The sequence below is a fragment of the Triturus cristatus genome, chromosome 1_2 (assembly GCF_964204655.1).
Source record: "Triturus cristatus chromosome 1_2, aTriCri1.1, whole genome shotgun sequence".
NCBI lineage: Eukaryota > Metazoa > Chordata > Amphibia > Caudata > Salamandridae > Triturus > Triturus cristatus.
In genome coordinates, this window is record NC_140580.1 from 206,078,661 (window position 1) to 206,105,517 (window position 26,857).

General features: G+C 47.9%; 1 protein-coding gene across 2 annotated transcripts in view; it reads left to right on the top strand.

Annotated features, from left to right (window-relative positions):
- CDH23 (cadherin related 23) overlaps nucleotides 1-26,857 on the top strand; it is a 1,199,511-nt gene that overhangs the window by 697,233 nt on the left and 475,421 nt on the right. For both annotated transcript variants that reach the window (XM_085603466.1, XM_085603467.1), the window contains exons 18-19: nucleotides 825-1,034; nucleotides 9,244-9,351. In XM_085603466.1, the coding sequence (XP_085459592.1) occupies nucleotides 825-1,034; nucleotides 9,244-9,351 (318 nt within the window). The remainder of the gene's footprint in view (nucleotides 1-824; nucleotides 1,035-9,243; nucleotides 9,352-26,857) is intronic.

Sequence of the window (26,857 nt, forward strand, 5' to 3'; positions counted from 1 at the left end):
CCATTGCTGATTGAACAATTGGCTGTGCTGGGGGTTCCTAAAAGTTTACATGGGATTCACAGGACTATATTCTGTTTTCCACTTTAGTGTCCACTTACAATTGCAGTTACACTGGGGTGGGAGTGGGAATTGGTCTTGACATTGTCAGCTTCTGCCAGTCCCCGGGTTATGGCTCCAGTCTTGTCTACTGCGATGTCTAGGAGCATGGTGCATGGATCCACACATCTTTGTGTTACCCTAGTTAGCTCTTAGAAGGCCTCATGGTGCAGGTATTCTGGCTGATTAGCTTAAAGCAGCTCTTTGCAGCTTTATGCCAGTGTCTATACAGCATTCCCTTTTGTCTGCTGGCTCCTATAGAACTCAGGGTCAGACCCCTGTGCTAAAGCCCACTATATCCAACAGAAATGAAGTTATTTTAAGAAGGTGGCAGAAAAGCCAATGAAAACAGAAAGATGCTGCAGAGTGTGGCTGAGTCATTGAAACTGGTGGGTTGCGGTGAGGGCCGGGGTGGTGTCATTAGCAAACTTGGCAAAGCAGAAGCCTGTGGAGGGATGTTAGCTGCACATGCAGCAGCAGTAGTCCGATCTGTTTCTTCTCCCTCCTGCCGGGCTTTACTCAACCTGGGACTCACAGATCCTGTGACTGCTGGTCACTCTAGATGTTAAGCCACATCCTCCACACTTGCCGTTTCACGTTGTTCTTATGTGTGTCATACGGATTACTGGAGGTGTGTGACCAGAGTCAGTGTGTCTGAGCATGGCGAGTGAAGAGTGTGTTGTCGCTCCTGGCCTGTTCCTTCTTACGCCCATCTTTCCTCCTTCCAGGTGGTGGTGGGAGTGCGCGTGCTGGACATCAACGACAATGACCCCCTGATCCTCAATCTGCCTCTGAACATAACAATCAGCGAGAACACACCTGTGTCCACCTCCCTCATTCGCATCCTGGCCAGCGACGCCGACTTGGGGCGAAATGCCCTCCTCACCTACACCATCACTGCAGGAAACACAGACACTGCCTTTTTCATCAATGAAAACGTGAGTGACTCTTCTCTTTGGGCAGAAAAGTGTGAGAGAGAGATGGTAGCTTTGTACAGCATGTGATCCTGCAAAGGGATGTAAGAATTGCCAATCATAATTTTGAAGTGGCCTGCCATCGTGGGCGCACAGGGCTCCTTGATGTGTATGTTAGTATTTTGCTTGGGGTGGTTGTTACTTTACCTTGTTGAACCACTGGGCTACCTACTGACACAGAAAAGATAACCAGTGTTCTATCAAACAAAGATGCCAAGTTCTCAGAAAATATTTTGCAAAGATATGTTGCCCTTACCACTAATGACAAATCCCGATCCATAGAATTCAAATCTGCAGACATGAATGTTCTAATGGATACATCTGCCAGTAGATTCCTCACCTTGTGAATATCCCCTGCAACAGCATTCCACAGAACATTTTTCCCTCAGCACTCTACGCCGACGTGGACGACGTCACAATGCATCGGCTCCGCTCGCGACTCCGTATGACATCACCGGAGCCATAAGAGAGCCACGTCGGCGTGATGACGTCAGTTCCCTTTTTTCCGCGCCGTTGACGCGCAACGGTTTTTCCAGCACTCTCCTGCTACATTGTAGTCGTTTAGTGGTTACTGTTGGAGAAAGTTGTCATGTCTTCAACTAGGAAGTCGGGTTTTAAACCCTGTAGGGAATGTGGGGGCCACATGTCAATGACAGACGCCCATGAAGATTGCTTGTGGTGCCTTTCATCCGACCACGACGTGGAAGATTGTTCTAGCTGCAGAAGGATGAATCCCAAGGCCTTGAAAGAAAGGGAGGCGAAGCTCTTCATGGCCAAGGCAAAGAAGGAGAAGAGAGGTAGGAAGAAGGAAAGATTGAGACCAGAGTCGTTGACTTCGCATTCTTCGAAGTCGAAGAAGCATCATAAGAAGCAGAAGCATTCCTCTCGGCGCCGGTCTTCGAAGAGCAAGGCGTCGAGATCGACTTCGCCTCGACGTCGAAGTAAGGATGTGTCTCCTTCTCCGTCTAAGTCTCCTGAGGGATCTCCTTCGCCGAAGCGGACTCCGGCGCGATCCCCGGCGTCGTCTCCGGCGCAGTCACCGGCGCAGTCACCGGCTCAGTCACCGGTTCCAGTGGAGTCTTCGGCTTCGGAGGCCGAGCAAGACCAAGAGAAAGAGCCTTCTCCAGAGCCGGATGATCCTGCGGCGCCTCTGGAGGACACTGCGGCTCCGGTACCAGGTACTCCACAACCGGATCCGGGATTATTCCCTTATCCGCAGTTCCCGACTCCGGGTGCGGATTCGACGCATTTTTTAAATGCGATGTATGGGATTTTCCAACGGGCTGCCTTCCCATCCGGCGCACCTACTGGTCCCGTGGGTCCTATGGCTTATACTCTGGGAGTGCCGCAGCATTATGCTCAGGCTCCGTTTATGCCCTTCCTGCCGATGGCGCCTTCGGGGCAGTTTCCGGCGCCGTCTGGGGATCCATCTCGGCTTCGATTGGATCGACCTTCTTCGGAGCCTTCCTCGACGCCGCTGCCGACTCCCTCGGCGCCGCGTCCGGCGACTCCGACTCCGGCGCCGCCGACCCCGACACCTCCGGCTCCACGTTCGGTTCCACCGACTCCGCGTACGGCTCTGCCGACGCCGGCTCCTCGGATCCGTTCAAGGAGGGAGGCCCAGAGGGTCTTAGAGGAGGAGCGTTATAGAGTGGAGGTGGAGGAAGGTGAGGTGGATACATCTTCCGACGAATTTGAAGGGATTCTGGAGGCCAGTGGCCTGGATACAACTCCGGAGTGGGAGCATTCTTCCTCTAGGTCATCTCCACCGCAGGAGCTGGCTCCTTACCATCTTGTGATAAAGAAGGCCGCAGAGTTGCTGGACTTGCAGTTGCCCTCTGCGGAGTATAAGCCTAATCTTCTGACGGAGGTGTTACACTCGCCTACCTCGACCAGTGAGCCTTTGCTGCCCTTTAATGAGGCTATTTTGGAGCCAGTTATGGATGTCTGGCGTAAGCCACTCTCTTTGCCGGCAGTCACCAGGCAGGTGGCGAGAAGATATAGGGTGGCACCTAGGGATCCAGGTTTTCTATCTTCACATCCTTCTCCAGAAAGTCTGGTGGTACAGGCGTCAAGCTCGAAGCATGCTTCAGGGGCTTTTCCTCAGACTCCTGCGGATAGTGAGTCTAAGAAGGCAGATCAGGCGGCTAAAAAGACCTTTTCCTCTTGGAGCATGGCGCTTAAGTCCACTAATGCCACCTGCTTGCTAGGGCGCTGTTCATGCTCTTATGGACTCAATGAAATCGTTCGCCCCTAAGTTGCCAGAAGGTGATAAGGCGTTCTTTATGGAAGTGGTCACGGACACTCAGGCTGCTGCAAGGCAGGTGATTCAGTCGGGGCTTGATACGGCTGACTCGGTGGCAAGGATAATTGGGGCATCTATAGCCACAAGGAGGCAAGCGTGGCTTCGTTCGTCTGGCTTCTCTACGGACGTTCAGGCCACATTGGTGGATTTGCCATTTGACGGACAGAGGCTTTTTGGTGAGAAGGCTGATTCCGCCTTGCAGAGGTTTAAAGAGAGCAGGGTGACAGCGAAATCTTTAGGTCTGCAGGCTCCTGCTAAAGGATTTGGGCATAAGAAGTTCAGAGGTTTTGGGAGGTCTTCATTACGCTCCTTCCGGCAGCCTCAGCAGCAGCAGCAACAGCAGCAGCAGAATCCCCTCTATAGGTCCTATAGAGGGAGGCAAAGAGGTCGGAGAGGTTCTGGCCGCAACCCCTCTTCATCTTCTTCCTCCTCTGCTCCCAATGAAGCTTCAGGGAAGCAGCCCTAGATCCCCCATCCTGGAACATGTAAGACCTGTGGGGGGTCGGGTGTCCCACTTTCTGCGAGGTTGGAGATCTGTTACAACCGACCTTTGGGTTTTTAACCTCGTGGAGACTGGGTACACCCTTCCCTTTCGGGAGTTTCCTCCCCCTTAAACTCCTTGCCAGAGTTACTGCTCAGAGGACCATCTACTTCTTCTACAGAAGGAGGTGTTAGCTTTGCTTCAAAAGGGTGCGATAGAGGTGGTTCCAGAGCAGGAAAGGGGTCAGGGATGCTACTCCCGGTATTTCCTGATTCCCAAGAAGGACGGCAGATTGCATCCGATACTGGACCTCAGAGTCTTGAACTTTTACCTGGAACAGGAGAAATTCAAGATGCTGACCCTTGTGCAGGTTCTTCAAGCGTTGCAGCAAGGAGACTGGATGGTGTCGCTCGACTTGCAGGACGCGTACTTCCATGTCCCAATCCTGAAGTCGCACAGGAAGTATCTCCGTTTTACGGTTGGGTCGCAACACTACCAGTTTGCGGTCCTTCCGTTTGGTCTTACTACCGCACCTCGAGTCTTCACGTAGGTGATGGCAGTGGTGGCTGCTCATCTCAGGAGGTCGGGGATTCCGGTTTTCCCCTACCTGGACGACTGGCTTCTGAAGGCAGGGTCCCCAGAGATGGTGCAACATCATCTGCAGGTAACATCTCAGCTGTTATTCAACTTGGGTTTTTCGATCAATGTGCCCAAATCTCACCTGGTGCCCTCTCAACGCAACCTGTTCATAGGGGCAGTACTGGACACTACTGTGTGTCGAGCATTTCCTCCACCTCAAAGAATTCTCGACATTCAGGAGATGGTCCCTTTATTCCACAATGGAGCGGTTGTTCCAGTTCTGAAGGTCCTTCGTCTGCTCGGTCTGTTCACTTCCTGCATTCTGTTGGTCAACCATGCACGCTGGCACTTGAGGGCGCTCCAGTGGTGCCTCCGCAGGCAGTGGTATCAGCACAACGGAGATCTCAGGGAGTCGATCAGGATCTCCAGAGAAGCTGCAGCAGATCTATCTTGGTGGAGCGTGGAGTGCAATCTTTCTCAAGGAAAGCCCTTCCATCTACCTCCATCGGTGGCCACAGTGATAACGGATGCCTCCACCCTGGGGTGGGGTGCTCATCTGGGGGATCTGGAGGTCAAGGGTCTTTGGTCTCCAGAGGAAAGGTTGCTTCACATCAACCTTCTGGAATTGCGGGCGATTCATTTGGCACTCAAGGCCTTCCTTCCTTCCCTTCGCGGTCAGTCTGTTCAAGTCCTGACGGACAACACTACCGCAATGTGGTATGTCAACAAGCAGGGAGGAGTGGGGTCGCATTGTCTCTGCAGAGAGGCCCTGCGTCTATGATCCTGGGCTCAGGACCATCAGATTTGTCTAATGGCAAATCATCTGGCTGGGGTGCTTAACGTACGTGCGGACAGTCTCAGTCGGCAGTTCTCCGCCGACCACGAGTGGAGGCTCCATCCAGAGGTGGTTCGTCATGTCTTTCGGTTTGGTTTATATTCAGCAGAGGGTAACTGCAAGTCCAGCAACTCTGCGGCCTTCTTAATAACTATATGATAGGGAGCTAGTTCTTGCGGTGGCGAATATCTAGAAGAAGAATGCTCCCACTCCGGAGTTGTATCAAGACCACTAGCATCTTGAATGCCTTCAAAGTCGTCCGAAGATGTTTCCACCTCACCTTCGTCCACATCCTCCCTATAACGTTCCTCTTCTAAGACTCTCTGGGCCTCTCTCCTTGAACGGATCCGAGGAACTGGTGCCGGCGGTGCCGTACGTGGAGTCGGTGGAACCGAACGTAGAGCCGGCGGCGTCGGAGTCGGCGGCGCCGGAGTCTGCGGCACCGGACGTGGAGCCGAGGGAGTCGGCAACGGCATCGAGGAGGGCTCAGAAGAAGGCCGATCCAAACGAAGCCGAGATGGATCCCCAGACGGTGCCGGAAACTGCCACGAAGGAGCCATCGGCAAAAAGGGCATAAATGGGGCCTGAGCATAATGCTGCGGCACTCCCAAGGTGTATGCCATAGGGCCCACGGGACCAGATGGTGCGCCGGATGGGAAGGCAGCCCGTTGAAAAATCCCTTACATCGCATTAAGAAAATGCGTCGAATCCGCACCCGGAGTCGGGAACTGTGGATAAGGGATTGATCCCGGATCCGGCTGAGGAGTACCTGGAACCGGAGCCGAAAAGTCCTCAACAGGAGCCACAGGATCAGCCGGCTCTGGAGAAAGCTCTTTTTCTTGATCTTGCTCGACGTCAGAAGCAGAAGACTCCTCTGGCGCCGGAGACTGCACCGGTGACTGCGCCGGATGCAGCGCCGGGGACCGCGCCGGAGTCCGCTTCGGCGAAGGTGACCTCTCTGGAGACTTCCTAGGAGATGGAGAAGGAGATACAACATCCTTACTTCGACGTCGAGGCAACGGCAACCTCGAAGCCTTGCTCTTCGAAGACTGGCGCCGAGAGCTATGCTTTCTTTTCTTGTGATGTTTCTTCGACTTCGAAGAGTGCGAAGTCGACGACTCCGGCTTCGATCTCTCCTTCTTCCTACCCCTCTTTTCCTTCTTCGCCTTGGGCATGAAGAGCTTCGCCTCTCTCTCCTTCAAGGCCTTGGGGTTCATTCTTCTGCAGCTGGAACAGTCCTCTACGTCGTGGTCAGAAGAAAGGCATCACAAACAATCTTCATGGGGGTCAGTTATTGACATGTGGCCCCCACATTCCCTACAAGGTTTGAAACCTGACTTCCTAGTCGAAGACATGGTGAATTCACAAACAGTAACCCACTACAAGACTACAAAGTAGCAGGAGAGTGCTGGAAAACCGTTACGCGTCGACGGCGCAGAAAAAAGGGAACTGACGTTATCACGCCGACGTGGCTCTCTTATGGCTCCGGTGACGTCATACGGAGTCGCGAGCGGAGCCGATGCATTGTGACGTCGTCCACGTCGGCGTAGAGAGCTGGGGGGGAAAAGTTCAGTGGAATGCTGGTGCAGGGGATATTCACAAGGTGAGGAATCCACAGGCAGATACTGTATCCACCAGAAAAAGCGTTACCGAAGGTAAGTAACTTGTTCGTCACAACCAGATCTTACACTTGTAAAAAATTTGCCTGATGGCAGTATTTTTGATGGTCGAAAGTTTGGGGAAGTTGTGGGAATGTAGATGTTTCACATGGGGTGAGTGGGGTGTGGCCTCTGTAAATGCTGGGAGCATGCATGAAGTAAGCACTTTATTTCACAAACATTCCCAAAAGCATTTACCGGCAGAAATTTGTGCTGGGATCAGAATTATGAGTTATGCTGTAATTACCTCATGCATTGCATTTCCCCTGTTACATTTTGGCAAATCTAACCTACCCAAATTAACTATGGGAAAACATTAATAGAGAGTAAGAGAATAGACTTCTCTACTTCAAAATAATATTTTCAGTGTGGACATAAATACCGCTATAATAGCAACATTAACCTTAACTGCGCATTCACCGCCTGGCGACAATTCATAGGGATAGGTTTGGGGTCGGTAGGCATACACCAAGGTTTCCAGACCTGCTCCTGGGCATTTTTATAAATCTTCATATAGTTAGTAAGTCTGTGAAAATTATATGTGCAAGTCCACAACTCTGTGACATATTCTCTTGCTTGATAACTGAGCCCCGAAGATGTGCTGCAATTGCCAAACAACTGAAAAGGACCCGGGCCGGGGAGGCGAAGCCGGACCTCATAAAGTCCGGGCAAAACAAATAGGCTAGGCTGGCGGGGGCCAGGATTGGCCCCAATCGGTCAAGGCGAACCCCCCCCCCCAAATCAGGGGGCGAGTCAAGAGAGTGAGAGGGGGGGAGAAAAAGGGGCATACAGCCCAGCAAATCTCACACATCCCCCCCCTCGGATAGGGAGAAGAGGAATCCCACCCTCCCACACCTAAGAGACGGGCGTCACAGCCGGGAGGTGAAGGGGTAGCGGAGCAAACCCAGCTAAAGTAGTAAAAGAGAAAATAACTCACTAGAAGGTAGATGGAAGGGTCTCACAGTGTCCTTGCGATGCTGCACGGCAGGGGCATTGAGGGACCCAAAGAGCGGCCTGCCGCCATAGAAAATTAGAGGTAATGCTCCCACAGGACCCTTGGGATGCCCCACGGCAGGGGTTCAGAAGGAGAAGAGAGCAAGGACTCAGCCGCAAGAAAGTAGCGTAGAGGCTCAAGAAAGGTCCTTGGGATGCTACACGGCAGGGACCTCTGGGAGAAGAGAGGGCCCACGAAAGGGTACAGGGTGAGCGGGACGGCACTTGCGGCCTGGACAGGTCCAGACGGACACCCTCCAAATCGGTAGCAAGCTGAAGCCTAGACCCGTGAATCGGAAGCCTAAAAGGGGTCCCTCTCCTCCCAGGTCATTGAGAAGGCTGAGTCCAGAATGCAAAAATGCTAAAGAACAAAGAAGTGACATGCATTAAAATGAAATGTGTACATAACCATAAACGATTTAAATGTATAAATTGTTGTTTTATGAATAAACTGCGACCTTTTCAGGCAACCAAAGAAAGTTGTCTGTGGTGTTTTAAGGTAAAAGCGCGCAGTTGGTTTTTAAAGGGCAGAGGGAGCGGGGCAGGGAACTCGCCGCCTGGAAGGGGTTATGAATAGGGGGCCACCAACAAGCACGACGAGTACAAAAGTGTTGCTGTGGCAAGTTGTTTTGGCCATTCAACCAAGAGCTATTGTGCTTTATTCGTTGCACAATGGGCTGCGTACACATAGGGGAGCTGCAGTTTAGCTTTGTGAGGCTATCCATATAAGAGAAAGACTCATTTATGCAGTGGTATGCCTGGTGTGTGGTACATATATACCTACACCGGGCATGTATGTAGAGTTAGTGCACTACTAAGTTTTACCAGTATACAAACGCTGTCAAAAACAGACACCCCACTCATTAACCAACTTTTGCCCTGTTGGGATACATGACTCTGCATGAACTGTAATGCATCCTTCAATGAGAATGTTTAAAGTGTGCACTGTCATGGCTACTTATTGTTCATGATGTTTAGCATCAAGGCCAGTGACGTCGTGGGGTGAGGGTGGTATTCATCGGTTAAGAACCCTCTACATTTCACCTAGGATGGTTACATCTTAGGTATATGAGTGTCATGTGTTGAGCAGAGTACATCTAAGAGGAGCCCCGAGACCAGGTTACGCAAGAGACAGGCACAAGACTAGGTTATGCAGGAGACTAGGCACAAGCCTAGGCTACGCACGAGACTCGGTTATGCACTGGCCAAGTGTGACATCTGTAACACTTACCTGTGATAGAATTGGTCAGTATGAAGCAGCAATGGGCATGGTTTGTTTAGTCCCTTTTAAACTTTTACTGAATTGTTCTTTTCTCCTGTAGACCGGCATCATCTATGTAAACCGGCAACTGGACAGGGAGAAGGTGCCACAATATCAACTGACGGTCACAGTGAGAGACAACCCGGAGAATATGCGCAACTCCAGGCGGGTAATGTCCACACACTACCAATATGTTCTCAAAGTCCATTCTTTTTAATGCCCTGATTCACAAAATGCATTGGCTTTAGATTCCATTCCCGCTTTACTTTGATATGTTACTGTATGTATTGTAGGCCTAACCTATGTGCTGTCAGTGGCTTTATTTATCTTTTAGTCACTTTATTCATGAATTTAGGAGATATTTAAAAACATGTTTGGTGTATGCGTTTTCTACCAGAAAAAAGCACTTCTGCGGTGTTCACTGAACCATAAAACACGATATTGTTAACGTTCAAAATTATCTAAAAAGACATTTTGTACAATTTGATGACGATGTATAGTTCAAAATACTTTATTTGGATAAGGTCATATCCATAAAAGCACACCAGACATAACAATTAAAAAACACCAGTATGTAGTCACAATAAAAGTTCATTGGCATTAGGCATAGATACACAATATTTAAAACACATGTGTTTGAATAAAAGCACATACATAAAAAAAGAAACATTTCAAGGGTTGCACATCATATTGCGGGCCCGCACGGCAATTCTAAAGAAAGTGCTGATGCGGAAAACTAACTCTTCATCTACCAATGTAAGTATCCTCCTGTAAGCATCTACCAGACTGATGGGCATATTATTTTTTTTAAAAAGAATTAAAAGCCAATTAGCATATTTTGTATAAAACTTGCAGAAGAATAAAAAATGTAAAATGGTTTGGCCGCTCTGTCCATCACATGGGCAGGGTAGGGAGTCATAATTTGCTTTGTAACCAAGAAGGAAACACCTTATGAAATCCTCTAGATAATTTAAATTAAGTTCTTTGTGGCAGTCACACTGAGCGGTGGAGATTGGTGCACCTAATAGTCTCTTACAAAATCTATTTTCTTCTTGTTGGATACTATGACTCTTAGCGATACCCCAAACCTCTGCAACGTAGGTGGCTGTGGTATGAACTGGGATTTACATTTTTTTTAAATGGCTAAAATGGCACCTGTTCTTTTGGGCCATGGGAGACTAAGAATAGAATTGGAGGCCTTTGAGAACTTGCTCCTGCAGAGCGCCATGTGTTCGGACCAGGAGCCGTTCGCAGCAAAGAGCAACCCAAGGTAAGGAAAAGTGCTTGTGCTTTTTAGTTTCTGATCTCCCACAGATATAAAATTTAATCGGTGTTTCCTCGGCCCATAGGACATTATAAAAGATTTTTTTAAATTAATACTTAGCTCCAAGCTGTCCATAAAGTCAACAAACTCCTGCACTAAAATGTGTAAGGTGTTGGGTGTGCGGCCCATAAGGACCGCATCATCGGGGTATAATAGCATGGGGAGTATTTTACCATTTACTTTTGGGACATCATCTGTCAGTGTGGTCAATGATTTATGCAGGCCATTAATGTAAATGATGAAAAGGAGAGGGGCTAGGACACATCCCTGTCTGACCCCTCTACTTACTTTAATGTCATTAGAGGCTTCACCTCCGCTGCTGATCCTAACCTGGGCCTTTAGGTCTTTATGTAAGTGCAATAGGATGTGCACCAGTGCCTCATCCAAACCATAGGCCATGAGGATGGACCATAATTTTGACCTATTAACAAAGTCGAAGGCAGAGGTCAGATCCATAAAGGCCAAGTTATTGGCGAGCGACGGGCTATGGTGTATTTGTCGATGATTAAGTTAAGGTTTAGGCATTGTTTGTTAGTGCCTACTTTGCTCCTAAAATCCAATTGGCAAGACTTTAAAATTCCACTGTCCTCAGCCGAATCTAAGATCTTATTATACAGGGCTCTGCCCAGGATTCTTAAATTGTTATCTATTAGGGAAATAGGCCTGTAGCAGTTTGGTTGTGAGCGATCACCCTTTTTAGAAATCGGGACAATAATACTTGTTGTCCGTGTGCTCGGTAACGGGGCATGCATTAAATTATTAAAAACATTTAAAAGAAGGGGCACCCAAAAGTCTGGTTTGTATTTCATGAGATTGATAGGTAGACCATCTAGTCCCGGGGCTTTATTGCCCATGCTCTGGTGGATGGCTTCCTGAACCTCAGTCAGAGTTATCTGGATCTTAGTTAGAGTCCTATGCTTCTTGTACAGGGGCACTATAGATCTTTGAAAAATTACTTTCCCATGACTCGCTTGTTATAGTGCACTTATGGGAGTTAATACCTGCTCTGTTGTTTTGAAATACTTAACAGCTGCCCAAAAGCTGTTCCCCTTTTTTATACTTGCGGGTTTGGCAAGTGCTTCCCAGCAATCTTTTAATAGTTCCCCTTTCCTATTGACGGTCGCTAGCTTATACCTCTGCCTTGCCAGTTTCACTTCAGAGATACACTCCTGAACTGGTTGACAGTGCCTTGCGTAACAGTCTATTGGCCTCAGAACACTGATGATCATACCATCTAGGTCCATGTTGAACAGAGGAGATAGGCTTCGATAATAAGGAGTTAATAGCCAAGCAAAGTTTGGCAAAATTATAAACTGCCTCAGGGTGCGGATGAAGGGCTGATAGACAGGAGTTAATACGATGCAGAGTAGCCTTAGCATATATCTGGAACAGTTCGATTTTGTTAATGTCCCACCATATCAATCTTAAGTTATCAGTACAGGGTAACAAATTCTTGGCACAACATTCTGAGGCAAACGTGGGCTGGGGGGATAGTCTCAACATTATATTAATTGGATTGAGGTCCTCATGAATTGTGGCAATAACTTCGGCTTTCATTAAGTAGTCTTCAAGGACAGGGGAAATAAAAACATAATCCATAGTGGATGCACAACCCCTCCCTCTAAATATCAGCACAAGATGGTGTAGGAAAGTGGTTTTTTGTTGCAGTAACCCCCCCACTTTTTGCCAGACTACTGATGCACTTTTACTTGATGTGCCCTGGGTCCCTGCCAATCAGGTTCCCAGGGCCTCTGTTCTTTCCCCAAAACTAACCCAAATGGCATCTCTGGCCACAGGTCAGCCCCTGGTAAATGCTACCGCAAGTACCCAGGGCACTGTGACCAGGGAAGACCTCTAAGGGCTGCAGCACTTATTGTGCCACCCTTAGAGGCCCTGTACCTTTACACACACATACTACCTTTGCAGGCTGTGTGTTTTGGTGCAGAACATAGTGAAGAGTCGACATGGCACACATCCCTGTGTGCCATGCCTACAACCCACTGCCCTTACATGGATCAGTCACCCCTCTAGCTGGGTGCCATAGGCCAGTGGTGAGGGTACAGGTGCATGAGCCCTGTACCCCTACAGTGTCTAAGTCAATTCTTAGACACTGTAAGTGCAGTGCTTCCATTAAGAGTATATGGTGCTGGGGGCTTGTCATACGAACTCCACAGCACCATAATGGCTACACTGAAAACTGAGAAGTTTGTTATCAAACTTCTTAGCACATTAAGCCCACACCGATGCCTGTGTGAGATTTAATGAAAAATGCACCCAGAGGGCATCTTAGAGATGCCCCCTGTAAAACGACCCACTTCTAGTGTCCCAAATGAGTGGCTGCTTAGGCTGCCACCAACAGACATGTTTCTGGACCCCTGTGTCGAGAGCCTGCTGCTCTTGGGGGCCTGAAACAATGCACAGCTTTGGACGAGGTGCCAAGCCTCCTCCCCCAGGAAGGGCAGGGTTTACGAAGGGGAAGCTTCAAAGGCATACCACCTCTGGAGATTCCCCAGACCCTTTGCTTCTTTCAGCAACTGGTCCACACTGGTTCTCCCCCCCACTTTGGGTGGGAGAATCGGTGGGAAAATCTAGTGAGGGAGAGAGGTGTGCCCACCTCTGCCAACTCCACCCCTCAGGTGGGGGAGGCGAGGTGAAGCACAACTCTGAGTCCCCGCCATCTTGAGGATGGGGGACCCAACCAACCAGGGACAGGCTCCTGCCCCCTTCCTACTGGAAAGGGGCAGAATAGAGGGTGTACTCACCCCAGGGAAGCGATCCATTGGTCCCTGCCCTTTACCTACCTGTAACGCCCCTAAATCTAGTATTTAGAGGGCACCCTGAACCTTGTTTCCTCAGATTCCCACAACCTATGAAGAAGAATGACGAAAGAAGATGCCCAGCAGATAAGACTGCAGAGAACAACTGACATGGCCCCAGCCCTACCAGCCTATCTGCAGTTTTCACAGGTCCTGCTCCAAACGTCACCTTGTCCTGCAGTCAGCGACCTCCAGAACCCCTGGGAGGACTGGCTGCCTTCAACAAAGACCGGATCTCCTGTGAACAGCAGTTCTGTTCAAAAGAAACTCCAAAGCAAGACTCGGAGCCTGCTGAGAACAAAGAAACTCGATGTCTGGAAACACCACTGCACCTGTCGCCTACGGCCCGAGTTCGAGTGGCCCACTGGTTCCAGCGAGGTCCCCCAGCGCTCCAGATTGAGTCCACCATGGGTTGACCCTTACAGGACTCGCGACGTCACCTGCATCCTCTGCACGGAGACCCCCCCAACCGCGGGTGGCCCGGAAAGGTGAAATCTGACCTCAAAAGACACCCCTGCATCCAGCCACCCTGCGCCCTGGAGAAAAGAACCCGAGGTGCACCTACATCCCCAAGCCCTTCAACTTACCTGCCCAGCTGTTGGTTCCTCTGGGACGTCTTCCTGGACCGAGCCTGCAGCTAAAAACCAAAACTGAAAATCTCAATTGAAAACAACAGGGCACCCGACGCCAAAACAGCACTCTGCACCCGGCCGCCCCAGCGCGGCTGAGGGTGCACCTTTTGTGCCGGCTTGTTTCCCCATTTGCCCTGAGCTAAAGTCCAGGAGCTTTGCTCTCAAAGCCGTGTGGCCTGCTAGCCAGCAGCCACCTACCGGAGGCCCCCTATCCCCCATTGGATTACATTGGGCCTCAACACTCTGCACCCGGCCGCCCCAGTGTCACTGAGCGTGTACCAAGAGTGCATCACTGACCCTGGGGGACCCCTGAGTCTACCCCCAGAATTTGAACTCCCACTGTCGATAACTTACCTGTGAACTGATAACTACTTTTCCTCCATAGGATAACATTGACTGATTTTCTTCCAAAAAGTTTCTAAGTGTGGAGCTTCAAAATCTAAAAGTATTCTTTAATAATCGCAAGAATAACCAAAACTGATTTACTTACCTGTTTTCAGGAAATGCTCCAGTCCTGAATCCAGGTATCCAGCACTGAGTAAGAAAAGTACGGTGAAAAGTAATTTACCTGCAATTTACTGAAAAAGCCTATTCATTTCAATGTACTGTATTTGCTAAGTGTTGCATAGTACTGCTCCCCTGTAAATCAAGCAAAGTGCAATTTCCATTGCTTTTTCAAACTGTTCGACACTCAGCAACTTATTACTGTAAAGTATTTAATGCTTACCTGTGCCAGGCATGAAACACAGTATACGTTTTAAACAAAACCATTGGCCTAGAGTTCAGTCTCTGAGTGTGTGTATTTATTTGCTGACTGAGTGTGTACTTCAAATGCTTAACACTGTCCTCTGATACTGTCTTACTGCTCGACCGAGCTACCACAAATAGAGAGTAAGGTTCTATCTACCTTCAACCTCTGCCTACCTTTGGAGTCACCTGGACCCTATACACACTATACCTCATTTTGGTGTAGTATATATAGACCTTGAACTCAAGGAGAGTGGGCTCTTTTAATCCAATGGGATGGAGCACCCAGTAAATAACAAGTTAGAAAAAGAAGGACTCCTTTGGATGAGATCCAAATTCAACAACTCACACTCCAACCTAACTTCTATTCCACACAAAATCGTACTCAATGATTAAGGCACTTATAAATCAACTACTTGTTTTAGTCAAATTATTCATATATTTGATATAATGTAAGAAAAAGTTTTTTACAAATATATATGACACACCAAATTCAAAAGACATAAAAAATCATTGCATTAAAAACACAATCCTCTAAAAGTACAATTAAAAAGGAGAATCCACAGAGACAATACACTATGTCTTTTATGTGTTACTTTGGCTATATGTGTAGACAGCATAGAGCATGGGTCTAAGTTCCCTGTCTGTGGCTTGATGCTGACTCGTGCCAAATTTAACACCACTTCTGTTATGAGCGTAGACGCGTTTCAGTGACACATTCGCAATAGGACCACTTTCTTCAGGACATTAACATTTTATTTCTCCTCTTATATTAAAAATAATGATCGGATATCAGTTTTGTATCGACATATAATATAAATAAAAACACAATGAACAAGTGTATCACTACATAAGCTCTTACATACAGGTAATAAAAAAACAGGATAAACATATGTATCACTACATGGATATAGGTCAGTTTTTAAGATGTACACCAATGTTAAATCAATATAATCAACACTAATCCTAAATGATACTATTTCATTACATTAAGTCCAAAACCGCTTAAGCCTATATTACTCAATTTATAAGTGCGTCAACCATCCTCGCAAGGAAAATCAATTATAGCACCCAATGCTTCCATAATGCACATACACTCGCTCTAAGCCATGCTTATCTAAATTTCATTAGTGGATTGTAATGAGGAAACACTCACCGGTGTCACTGCACTCAGTTTTAGAATTCAAGTCACTTCAACTAATAGTTGAGGTTGAATAACTATGACGTCTATAATATTAAAGGACATACATTACTCACTCCTGTCCACTCCCTATTTGAACGCCCAAACACACAAGGAATATTTAAACAATCTGTTACCTTTATGTGTTTTTAAACTTCAGATATTCATAGTATTCATTGTAAACGGAGGTTCTGGTTTGGGAGGTTGCATATACTTCCTCGATAGTTGCCTCTATAAAATATTTTTAATCCCGTTTACTTTCGGTCTTATTCTCAATCTAAATTTTAGTATACTGTGGTTAACATAAGTATTACAATGAGGGATTTAATAAACTTCCTCACCTCAGACACAAGCACGCCGGACCTTAATCCAAGTCCTTTGGTCTATTAACACAACAACCGCATTTACTTGCAATTCTTATTCCAGTCGCGGGTACCAACATTTTTCCGTGATTTTTTAACAATAGGGTACCTCGTTCGTGGCTGCATATAATGAAAAAAAGGCTCTGTGTTACCCCATATCATAAGGGATGACTATACATTTATCATTAGTTCAATTCTATGAGCCCCAGTCCTCTGAACTAAAAGTCTCGATCCCGGCATTAGTGATTTTCAGTTTCAATATCAAAAAGTCTCCCAGCCTGCCGCCATCTATTAATTTAGGCGAGCTCTACAGACTTAATGTGTTCTACCCAGGACCTATCTAAAATTCAGGACTTGCTTCGCGTCTCCCCTAGTCTATGTAGCCCTCCATTTCTCACCTCTTTATTCCAACGAACACCGCGTCCCCTAAAGTCTCACCTCAACCGTAATTCGTGATTCAAATCAGTGCGGTTAACCTTCCCTTTTTAGGCTCAGACCGTGTGTCTACGTCAAACTGACGTTACGTTCGGTGCACCCCTTACATTGAATAAAATATATGAATAATTTGACTAAAACAAGTAGTTGATTTATAAGTGCCTTAATCATTGAGTGCGATTTCGTGTGGAATCGAAGTTAGGTTGGAGTGTGAGTTGTTGAATTTGGATCTCATCCAACCTGAACCGTCTTTTTCTAACTTGGTATTATATATAGAGCCAGTTTCTTACAGATGGTTATTGTCTAGTGTTACACCCACATTTTCCATGGCATTAATAAGATTGTATGTATTCAAATGTACTGCCAGTTCCGTACTCCTGCGGCAAATTTACCCACTGCTACCGGGGACTGTACTTTGCGTCGTGTCTAATAATTTTGCATTAAAATCGCCTCCCATGCAAATGCCTGCAGTTTTAATGGATTCTTTATGACAGTCTAAATTGGTGATAAAATCAAATAATTTAAGAAAAATTCCATTGGGTCTCGAACGGAAATCATTATTATAAAAATTAATTAAATGGAAAGAGACACCCCTTTTATATAATAGGACTTGAAAATTGTTGCTTTTGGAACATAGGGCCTTGATGCTGCCACCAGGGGCGGTATTTATCCAAATTGATAGGCCCCCTGAGGGTCGGCCAGACTTGGGGATTGGGTCTACAACGTTATGACATTCAAACCCATCAATATGGAGTTCTTGACTCCCCATGTCTCTTGGAACATAACTATGTCATGTTGTCTTACCAGTTTTAATCAGTCTGGGTCCCCCGACCTAGACTGGCGGCCAGCCACGTTCCAACTCTCAAATCTGTATCAACTAAGACCTTGGATGGCATTTGTTGATCATCGGTTTTAGTTGCGGGGGGAGGAGCACAAGCCCATAGGGGATATCAAGGACTTCCAGAGAGGGAGAAAGTCAGTCCTGGGTATCAAGATCAGATAGGGCCTGAAACCTGTTAAGTAAAATGGGGAATGCACATTCATTTGCCAGGGGCCCCGAAGTTGGTTTGTAAAAGTAACACAGCGATAGGAGACAGATATTAGTGTTGTGGTTAAATGTTGGCTCACAAGATCTCAATACAGATCGCACCATGGTTCTTGCGGAAATTAATCACGATGCAATCTCCATCTATAATCTTGGGGGACATGCCAACACACCCGACTCTGTGGACCATGATAATCTCATTCATGTCTGACGGGTGGAACCTCCTGTTCTTTGTTAGTCAATCCACACATTTATTGTGTAGATCAGCCCAGGACTCCCTCTGGTCCCTCTTGAGGGTTGGGACACCAGCCAACACTAGCACATGCAAGCAGGTGGCTGGGGGCAGGCTTAAAACATCTGGATTAGGCCTTAGGTGATTTTTACTCAAGGTATCTATTGTGCTCCTGCTTGGGTTGCCTGACACTATTCCATGTGTGGAGTCGGAATTATTACTACGCCTTCGGTTATGGTTGGGGGGCAAAATTATAGCTGGGCCGTCTATGGGTAATATGCCGCTCTTTAGATTGACGTTTGATGCTGCATTGGACCTGGGTAGGAAACAATCCCTAACTTGTCTACATGTAAAGCATGTGCTGCTGCTGGGAGAATTGACAAGTGAGGGAGTAGCGGGGGCAGGGGCGGTAGCGATGGTAATTGGGCATTGGCTATTGCTAGCAATAGGTCCAGCCTCCGTGGCGGCCGTGGGTTGCGCTGTCACCGCCGGCAGGCTAAGCTTTCCCACAGTTATGTCTAACTGGTCTAAACGTTCCAAAAGGGAGGTAAGTTTGCAATCTAGCAAATCATTAATTCGCTTATGCACAGTGTCAATAACATTATTAGCAATAGTATCTCCAGCCCCCCCCCTTGCCCGGCAATGCCTCAGTCTGTGTGCTGATGAAGCGGTGTGAAATCCCATTTAATCCTTCCTCAGTGATGCCAGTGCTTAGGGATAACTGCATCCATGCGGACAAACAGTTACTATAGATGCGCCCATTCTGGTTGGTTGTTTCCTTTTGATGGAAACAGGTTTCCCGCACTTCCTCTTGTGTTTGGCAATCGGGTTTTCCACAATTGTAGGAGTGCCAGTAGTGGATTGAGGCTTGGGTGTGTTATGGCCAGATGAACTTGCACTAACATGCAAGGTATTAATAGAGACGGTGTTATGGAGCTGCAGGGAGACCTGTGCAATTGCAGGGCCCGAATCAAATGCAAAGTCAAGATCAGGTAGAGCCCCTGTGGGTTGTGAGTTAATCAGTGGGCCCTCATTACCCAAAGACAAGCAGCGTTCAGTAAGTACAATTTTCCCTGATACGATGTTAACCACCCTTTCAAGCATGCTATTGATGCTGCTGTTAATGGGGCGTGGCCTTGCTGACCCAATGCGCTTTCCCATAGTCTGTTTAAAACGATTCGTAGCAGCCAGGGTGAGCCAAAAGAATAGACCTGGAAAGCTCTCACCTCGTGGCAACTGACAACTTGAAAGGGATGTGGCCCTGCCCTGCATCTTCTTGTTGCTTGGCCCGGGCTTATCCAAACAGCCCCAGCAAGCAGTAAGGAAAAGCATCCCCGATGATGTATACTGCTGACGTGAGTTGTAACCGGCCAAATTATTTTGAAATACAGGGTGTGCAAAATTGTACTATTATTCCTGACGATGACTTTGCATCAAACCGGACACATTTGTCGTGATAGTTTCTTTCTGTTTTCCATACAATAAAATAAAAACTTGGCTGTTACTTATAATTTTGGATCTCATGTACTTCTGCAGGGTCATAAAACAGGCTTTTTTCTGTACACCAATTACTTTTTGACCCGATTTGGATTCTCCGGAGATAAGGAGGGGCAAAGCATTGGCCTAGCAAGAGCTATTAGCTTTGGCAATGTTATTTTCAGATGTTGTACACCAGTGTGACTGCTGTTTAGCTTGGCTGAAAGTTAGCGGTATGGATTGTCCTAGAGTGGAGTGAGGGAAGAGAGTTTTGAAGACTGGAGGCCCAATTCACAAAGGTAAACTTAGACTGTATTCTCAAAGGTAAGTTACAAGTAGTATCTTTACATCTGCACTCGAGGTGGAATCTCCGCACTTGGGGTGAAATCTTTGTAGTGGAATCTCCACCTCGGTTTGAGTGCAGAGATTCTACTCCATGTGTGGAGTAGAATCCCTGCCTTTGGGACGGAGGTTCCGCCCTTAGTGCGGAAACTTCACCCTGAGTGCAGACATAAATATATTACTCGTAAGTTACCTTTGTGAGTACAATACCAAATGTCAAAAACTTTGGTGTAAATTTACCTTTTTGAATTGATACCTGTATTTGTTGGAGTCGAGTGTCGTAGAGTTGAGTAGAGGGGAGTAAAGTTCAGTGGTTCAGTGGCAGAGAGTGTCGTAGACTGCAGTGTTATAGAGTGGTGTCGTAGAATGGCATAGAGTGGAGTGGTTTAAAGTGGAGTGGTTTAGAGTGGAGTGGATTGGGGTGGAGTGGGTTGGGATAGATTGAGGTAGCAAGGTGGATTGGACTGGAGTAGATTAAGGTAGATTGGATAGCGGTAGGGTGGGCTGGATTGAGTTGAGTGAGGTGGATTGTAGCGGCTGTACTGGATGTGGTGGATTGGATTGGGGTGGATTGAAATGGGGTAGGGTGGATTGGGTTAGACAAGGGTGGTTTGGAGTGGGGTAAATTAGAGTGGAGGGGAGTAGGGGTAAGGTGAGCTTGATTGAGTTGTGTGGGGTGGATTTGAGTGGGTGTACTGGATGGGGTGGATTGGATTGGAGTGGAGTGGATTTAAATGGGGTGGGGTGGATTGGATTAGAGTAGGGTGGTTTGGAGTGGGGTGAATTAGAGTGGAGTGGAGTGGCTGTATTGGACTGGACTAGGGGTAGATTGGAGCGGAGTGGGGTGGATTGGATTGAATAGCAGTGAGGTGGATTGGACTAAAGAGGAGTGGATTGGAGTGTGGTGGGCTGGATGGATTGGATTGAGAGGGTTGAACTGAACCAGGGTGGGGTGGATTTGGATTGGGGTTGAGTGGGTGGTTTGGACTGCAGTGGGGTGAATTGGAGTGGAGTAGATTGGATTGCAGTGGGGTGGATTAAATTGGGGTGAACTGCATTGGGGTAGGGTGCATTGAATTAACGTGGATTGGGTGGGTTGGGGTGTGGCACAGTGGGGTGGGGTGCAGTGCAGTAGATTGGATTTGGCTAGTTTAGGGTGGACGAATTGGTTGAGGTGGATTGGATTGGAGTGGGGTAGATTGGCTTGACTTGGATTGGGGTGAGGTGGATTGGGGTAGGTGAGGTGGATTGGATCGGAGTGGGGTGGATTGGAGCGGGGCAGATTGGAGTGGGGTCAATTGTTTTGGATTGGAGTGTGGTAGATTGGTTTGGATTGGATTAAACTGGAGTAGGGTGAACCTGAGTGGTGTGGAATGGAGTGGTGTGGAATGGAGTAGGGTGGAATGGACTGAGATAGATTGGATTGGGTTGGGTTGGATTGGATTTGTGTGGGCTGGATTGGATCCGATTGGATCCGATTGAGGTGGATGGGGTGGGGTGAACTGGATTGGGGTGGGATGGATTGGGGTTAGGGGGATTGGAGTGGGGTAGATTGGAGTGGGGCAGATTGTAGTGGGGTGGATAGTTTTGGATTGCAGTGGGGCAGATTGTTTTGGATTGAAGTGGAGCACACTGTTCTGGATTGGAGTGGGGCACATTATTTTGGATTGGAGTGGGTCACGTTGTTATGGATTGAAATGGGGCAGATTGGTGTGGGGTAGATTGGAGTGGGGCAAATGGTTTTGGATTGGAGTGGGGTTGATTGTGGTGGATTGGAGTGGGTTGGATTAAGGGGGAGTGGGTGGATTGGATTGGATTAGGGTGTGGTGGATAGGATTGGGTGGATTGGAATGGAGTAGTTTGGATTGCAGTGGGGTGGATTGGATTCGATTGAGGTGGATTGGGTGGGGTGAACTCGATTGGGGTGGTGTGCAGTGGATTGAGGCAGGATGGGGGTGGGGTGGATTGGAGTCGGGTAGATTGGATTTGGGTGGATTGGTGTGGGGTAGATTGGATTGGAGTGGGGTGTATTGGATTGGAGAGGGGTGTATTGGGTTGGAGTGGGATGGACTGGATTGGGGTGAGGTGGATTGGTTTGGGGTGAGATGGATTGGAGTGGGGTTGATTGTAGTGGAGTAGTTTGGATTGCAGTGGTATGAATTGGATTGGCATGGGGTAGGGTGGATTGGAGTGGAGTAGTTTGGATTGCCGTGGGGTGGATTGGATTCAATTGGGTTGAGGTGGATAGGGCGGAACAAACTCGATAGGGGTGGTGTCGATTGTATTGAGATGGGGTGGGGTGGGATGGATTGAAGTCAGGTAGATTGGATTTGGCTGGGCTGGGGTGTATTGGTGTGGGGGTAGATTGTATTGGAGTGGGGTGTATTGGATTGGAGAGGGGTGTATTGGGTTGGAGTGCGGTGTATTAGATTGGGGTGAGGTGGATTGGATTGAGTTGAGTTGGATTGGAGTGGGGTGGATTGGAGTGGGACAGATTGTTTTGGATTGGAGTGGGGCAGATTGTTTTGGATTGGAGTGGGGCACATTGGAGTGTGGCAAATTGTTTTGGATTGGAGTGGGGCTGATTGGTGTAGGGCACACTGGTTTGGACGGAAGTGGGGCAGATTGTTTTGGACTGGAGTGAGGCAGATTATTTTGGATTGGAGTGGGGCAGATTGGAGTGGGGCAGTTTGTTTTGGATTGGAGTAGGGGATTGCTTTGTATTGGAGCGGGACAGTTGTTTTGCATTGGAATGGGGCAGATTAGTGTAGGGTCAATTAGCTTGGGGCAGATTATTTTGGATTGGAGTGGACTGGATTGTGGTGGATTGGATTAAGTGGGGTGGATTGGGGAAAGAGTGGGGTGGATTGGATTGGAGTGAGGTGGATATGATTAAAGTGGGGTGGATAGGATTGGAATGAGTGGAGTGGAGTGGGGTGAATTGGAGTGGGGTGGATTGGATTGGCATGGGATGGAGTAGATTGGAATGCAGTGGGGGGATTGGATTGGATTGAGGTGGATTGAATTGGGTGGGGTGAACTGGATTGGGAAGTGGTGGATTAGATTGAGCTGGATTGGATTGGAGTGGGGTGGGATGGATTGGAGTGGGGTAGATTGGATTGGAGTGGGGTGTATTGGATTGGAGTGGTGTGAATTGGATTGGATTGGATTGGGGTTAGGTGGATTGGATTGGAGTCGGGTGGATTGGAGTAGGGCAGATTGGAGTGTGGTTGATTGTTTTGGATTGAAGCGGGCCGATTGTTTTGGATTGGAGTGGGGCTGACTGGTGTGGACCAGATTGTTTTGGATTGGAGTGGGGCAGATTGTTTTGGATTGGAATGGGGCAGATTGGTGTGGGATAGATTGGAGTAGTCAGATTGTTTTGGAGTGGGGTTGATTGGAGAGGGAGGGGGTGGATTGGACTGGGGTGGGGTGGACATGAGTGGAGTGTGGTAGATTGGATTGGGCTGGACTGGATTGAATTGGTATGGGGTGTATTGGATTGGAGTTAGGTAGATTGTTTTGGATTGGAGTGCGGTGAATTGGCATGGAGTGGATTGATGGGGTAAAGTGGATTGGATTGGAGTGGGGCAGGTTGGAGTGGGGCAGATTAGAGTGGGGCAGACTGTTTTAGATTTGAGTGGTGCGGATTGGAGTGGGGCAGCCTGTAGGGGGGCATATTGGAGTGGGCCGATTGTTTTGGATTGGAGTGGTGCAGATTGTCTGGGATTGAGTGGGTCAGATTGTTTTGGACTGGAGTGGGCAGATTGGAGTGGGGCATGCTGTTTTGGATTGGAGAGGGGCAGCTTGGAGTGGGCACACTGTTTTGGATTGGACTGAGGCAGATTGAAGTGGGGCAGATTAATTTGGATTAGAGTGGGGCAGATTGGAGTGGGCTGGAGTGGCATATCGGATTATGGTGTATTGGAAGGGACTGGACTGGGGGAGTGGTTTGGATTGGAGTGGGGTGGATTGGATTTCTGGGGTGGACTGATTGAGTGGGGCGGATTGGTGTAGGGTGAGGTGGGATTGGAGTGGGGTGGATTGAGGTGTACTGCACGTTTATGTGTTAAAGCATCATTTCAGAAATTATACATAAGAAAGAAACAATGTTGCTTTGTAATAACATAATCCTCATCTTTTGAGAACAGGGCCCAAGATCAAAAACAAAAGAAAACATGAGTGCCAAGTGAGTATAGAAAATTAACTATTGTTAGACCCAGCCGTTTAAGGCTGGCTGGGATGCATCAAAGCCAGTCAGAATCCACGATTCGAAATAGGGTGAGTACGATACACTTGTCCAATAACCTGTGCTCACCCTCTGGTAGCTTGGCACCGAACATTCAGGCTTATCCACAGGGCTCGAGTGTAAAGTATGCACAACACCACCCTCACAACACACTGCGTACACCACAAAAAGACTGCACACCATATGTATAGAACACTTGTCTTTGTAATACACACACACTGAAATCAAAACAAGATACACCTTGTATATATACTTTACAGTTATGCGCAATTGTCTAACTTCTCCATTTAAATAAAAATGAAACACACATTGTATATACACTTTGCAATTATATGCAATTGTCGAACAATCCCATTAGCAGAAAGGTCAAACAGTCACAGGTCTTTGACTATGCCTCGTGACCCAGCCCATCAGTCATTTAACTACACTAGCCAACTATACACTTTGCCCCTGCTGGCGCCTCGTGAACTAGAAAGTCGGGACCACCTAACACAGAAAGAAACAGTTACCTATTTTGTCCATCTGGATTAGACCTTGAGACGCCTGGCAGAACCTGAACAAGTGAGGTATCACTATCCTCCCCGTAGACAAAAGGTTGTGGCCCAGGGTTCTGGCATGCTTCCAAGTCTGGTGAAATGTTTACCCCTCGAACGGGGTCGTAGCCTGCAACAGTCAGCTGCAGGTACCCACAAGGCACACAAAACTCCTCGTGCCTCGTCACTCTGTTCTCCACAACAAACCCCCTTTGGCGTGTGGGTCCAGGAAGAGGGAGCCAATGACCTCGGACAGAGGCCCCGTTGTCAGGCACGGTCATCCTCCTGATCTGAAGGGCGAAGATAGTATAAGCTCCCAGCTCAGGCTCCCTCAACATCCCTCGGACACCACATGCTCTGGAGGGCAAGCTTAGCACAGTTCCCCGGGTTGCAAGCACTGGTCCCTCGGACTCTGCAAACTTCCCCGCACTCCTCGAACTCCTTACATCCTGGCACCTCAGGTGCCTGCTGATCTTAACGCTCACACTCCTCTGCACAGCATGTATGTCAGGACGGTCCTTGTCCCAAACATGATCACTTACACCTGTCTCTGAAGCACCCAGTGCAGTCCTTATGATCTTGTGAAGATGGTAAGATCCTTGTGTCCCTAGGATCTCATGGACAGGAGGCCAGCTCACTGACCCTTGGAGAGTACTTAGGGACCCAGGCCAAAACAGTTACCACTTAGCTGCCGGACAGCAACGTCCAGGCAAAACCCACCAGGTGAAAGTCCCCTTCCTGGGGCACTGCAAGCTCCAAGCCACCAGAAGTCTGCAGATAGTAAATTTGCAGTTCCTCCTGCCCTAATGATTCCTCTGGTCGATGTCCTAGTGTCGAACCAGTGTAGTATGGTTACAAATCCAAAAGTGTCTCTACTTTTGGAGGCCAGAGCACCAGTAGCTATACCCCCATTGGCCTTTGAAGAGTCGAACAGTTCAAAAGGCCACCTTTGAAATTCAGAGGCCCTCTCTAAATTTTCTGCTGTCTGACATCCTACCCCTGGAGGTTTGATCACTGTTTTAAGTCAGGCCAAGACCCTGCCCCTCGAAATGCAGCTGCCAATTCCTCCCCCCCGGTAACCGTCCTGGAAGGCCCCTCAGATTCAGAGGTCCGCAGTTTCCCTTGAGCCCCTAGTTTATTGCCTTCTATCAGGAAATCACAGATGTAGCTCTCCACCTATCACCCAGATGTGATTTGGTTGACAAGCCTAAAGCATCATGGCATTTCCATCACCGTAATGTCAAACCAATTCATACTACCTAAGAGGAATCGCCATTACGAACACATCGATATCAAACACTATTCTGCTACTATTCTGCCCATAGGAAATACTGCTCAATAGCCTTTCCCTACATCCCCCATGCAGATACAATGTTAGAAGCAAACCCTGTCGTCAGGGACGTCTTAAGGATTTTGGGGGCCCTGGGCCAAACGTATTTCGGGGGCCCCTGTTAGGAACAGATTTAAATTTATGATCCAGTTACAGCTCTTTCATACCCTCTTTGGCCAAGTCACTGACAATGCACAAGCACAGTGGTCCAAAATGCAAATGTGTTTACATCTAATATTCAGGGATATTGATGTGGTTTTCAATATTGTTACACAGTGCCAGCTCACCATTACTGCAAATGATCTCTGTGCTCCCCTTCTATGTGAGGACTTGTTTTGAGCTAAAAGAAACTGTATTTATGAATGTTGCATGAAACATAAACACAACATTTATCTGAAAAATACCTGCAATAGTCTCGCACACATTCCCCTTGTTAAAAAATAAATTAAAGGAAAATGCTATTTACAACAATCTGTTTAAGAATTATTCAAGTTCATCAGAACAAGACTCTCCCAGGCGGCCCTGAGGAAGGCTGGGGCCCTGGGCCACAACCCACTTTGCCCATGCCTTAAAACGTCTCTGCCTTTCATACCAAACACACCACCCTGTGACATTCATGACTGCTGCATGTAACGCACATGCCCTACCTATTCCCAACACCACACCCTGTCCCCGGGGAGAACTCCAATATAGAAAGAGACATGCAGAACCTTGGCACATAGCTTTTTCAATACCTAGTTGTGTAACATAACCCATGAACACAGGCCCCACTAGGGCAAACCTGTGGCACAATCAGTGAGCTAACCTCCTTGGATGAGCCAACCAATGCAGCAGGCCCATGCAGGAGCATTAGAGATGTATGCCCCTGCTATATGTCTTACCCCTTGACAAGGGACATGATGCTAACTCCAATCTGCCAATCATATATACACCACTTGCCAGTATGAATATGACGAGCTCAATGCTTTGGCA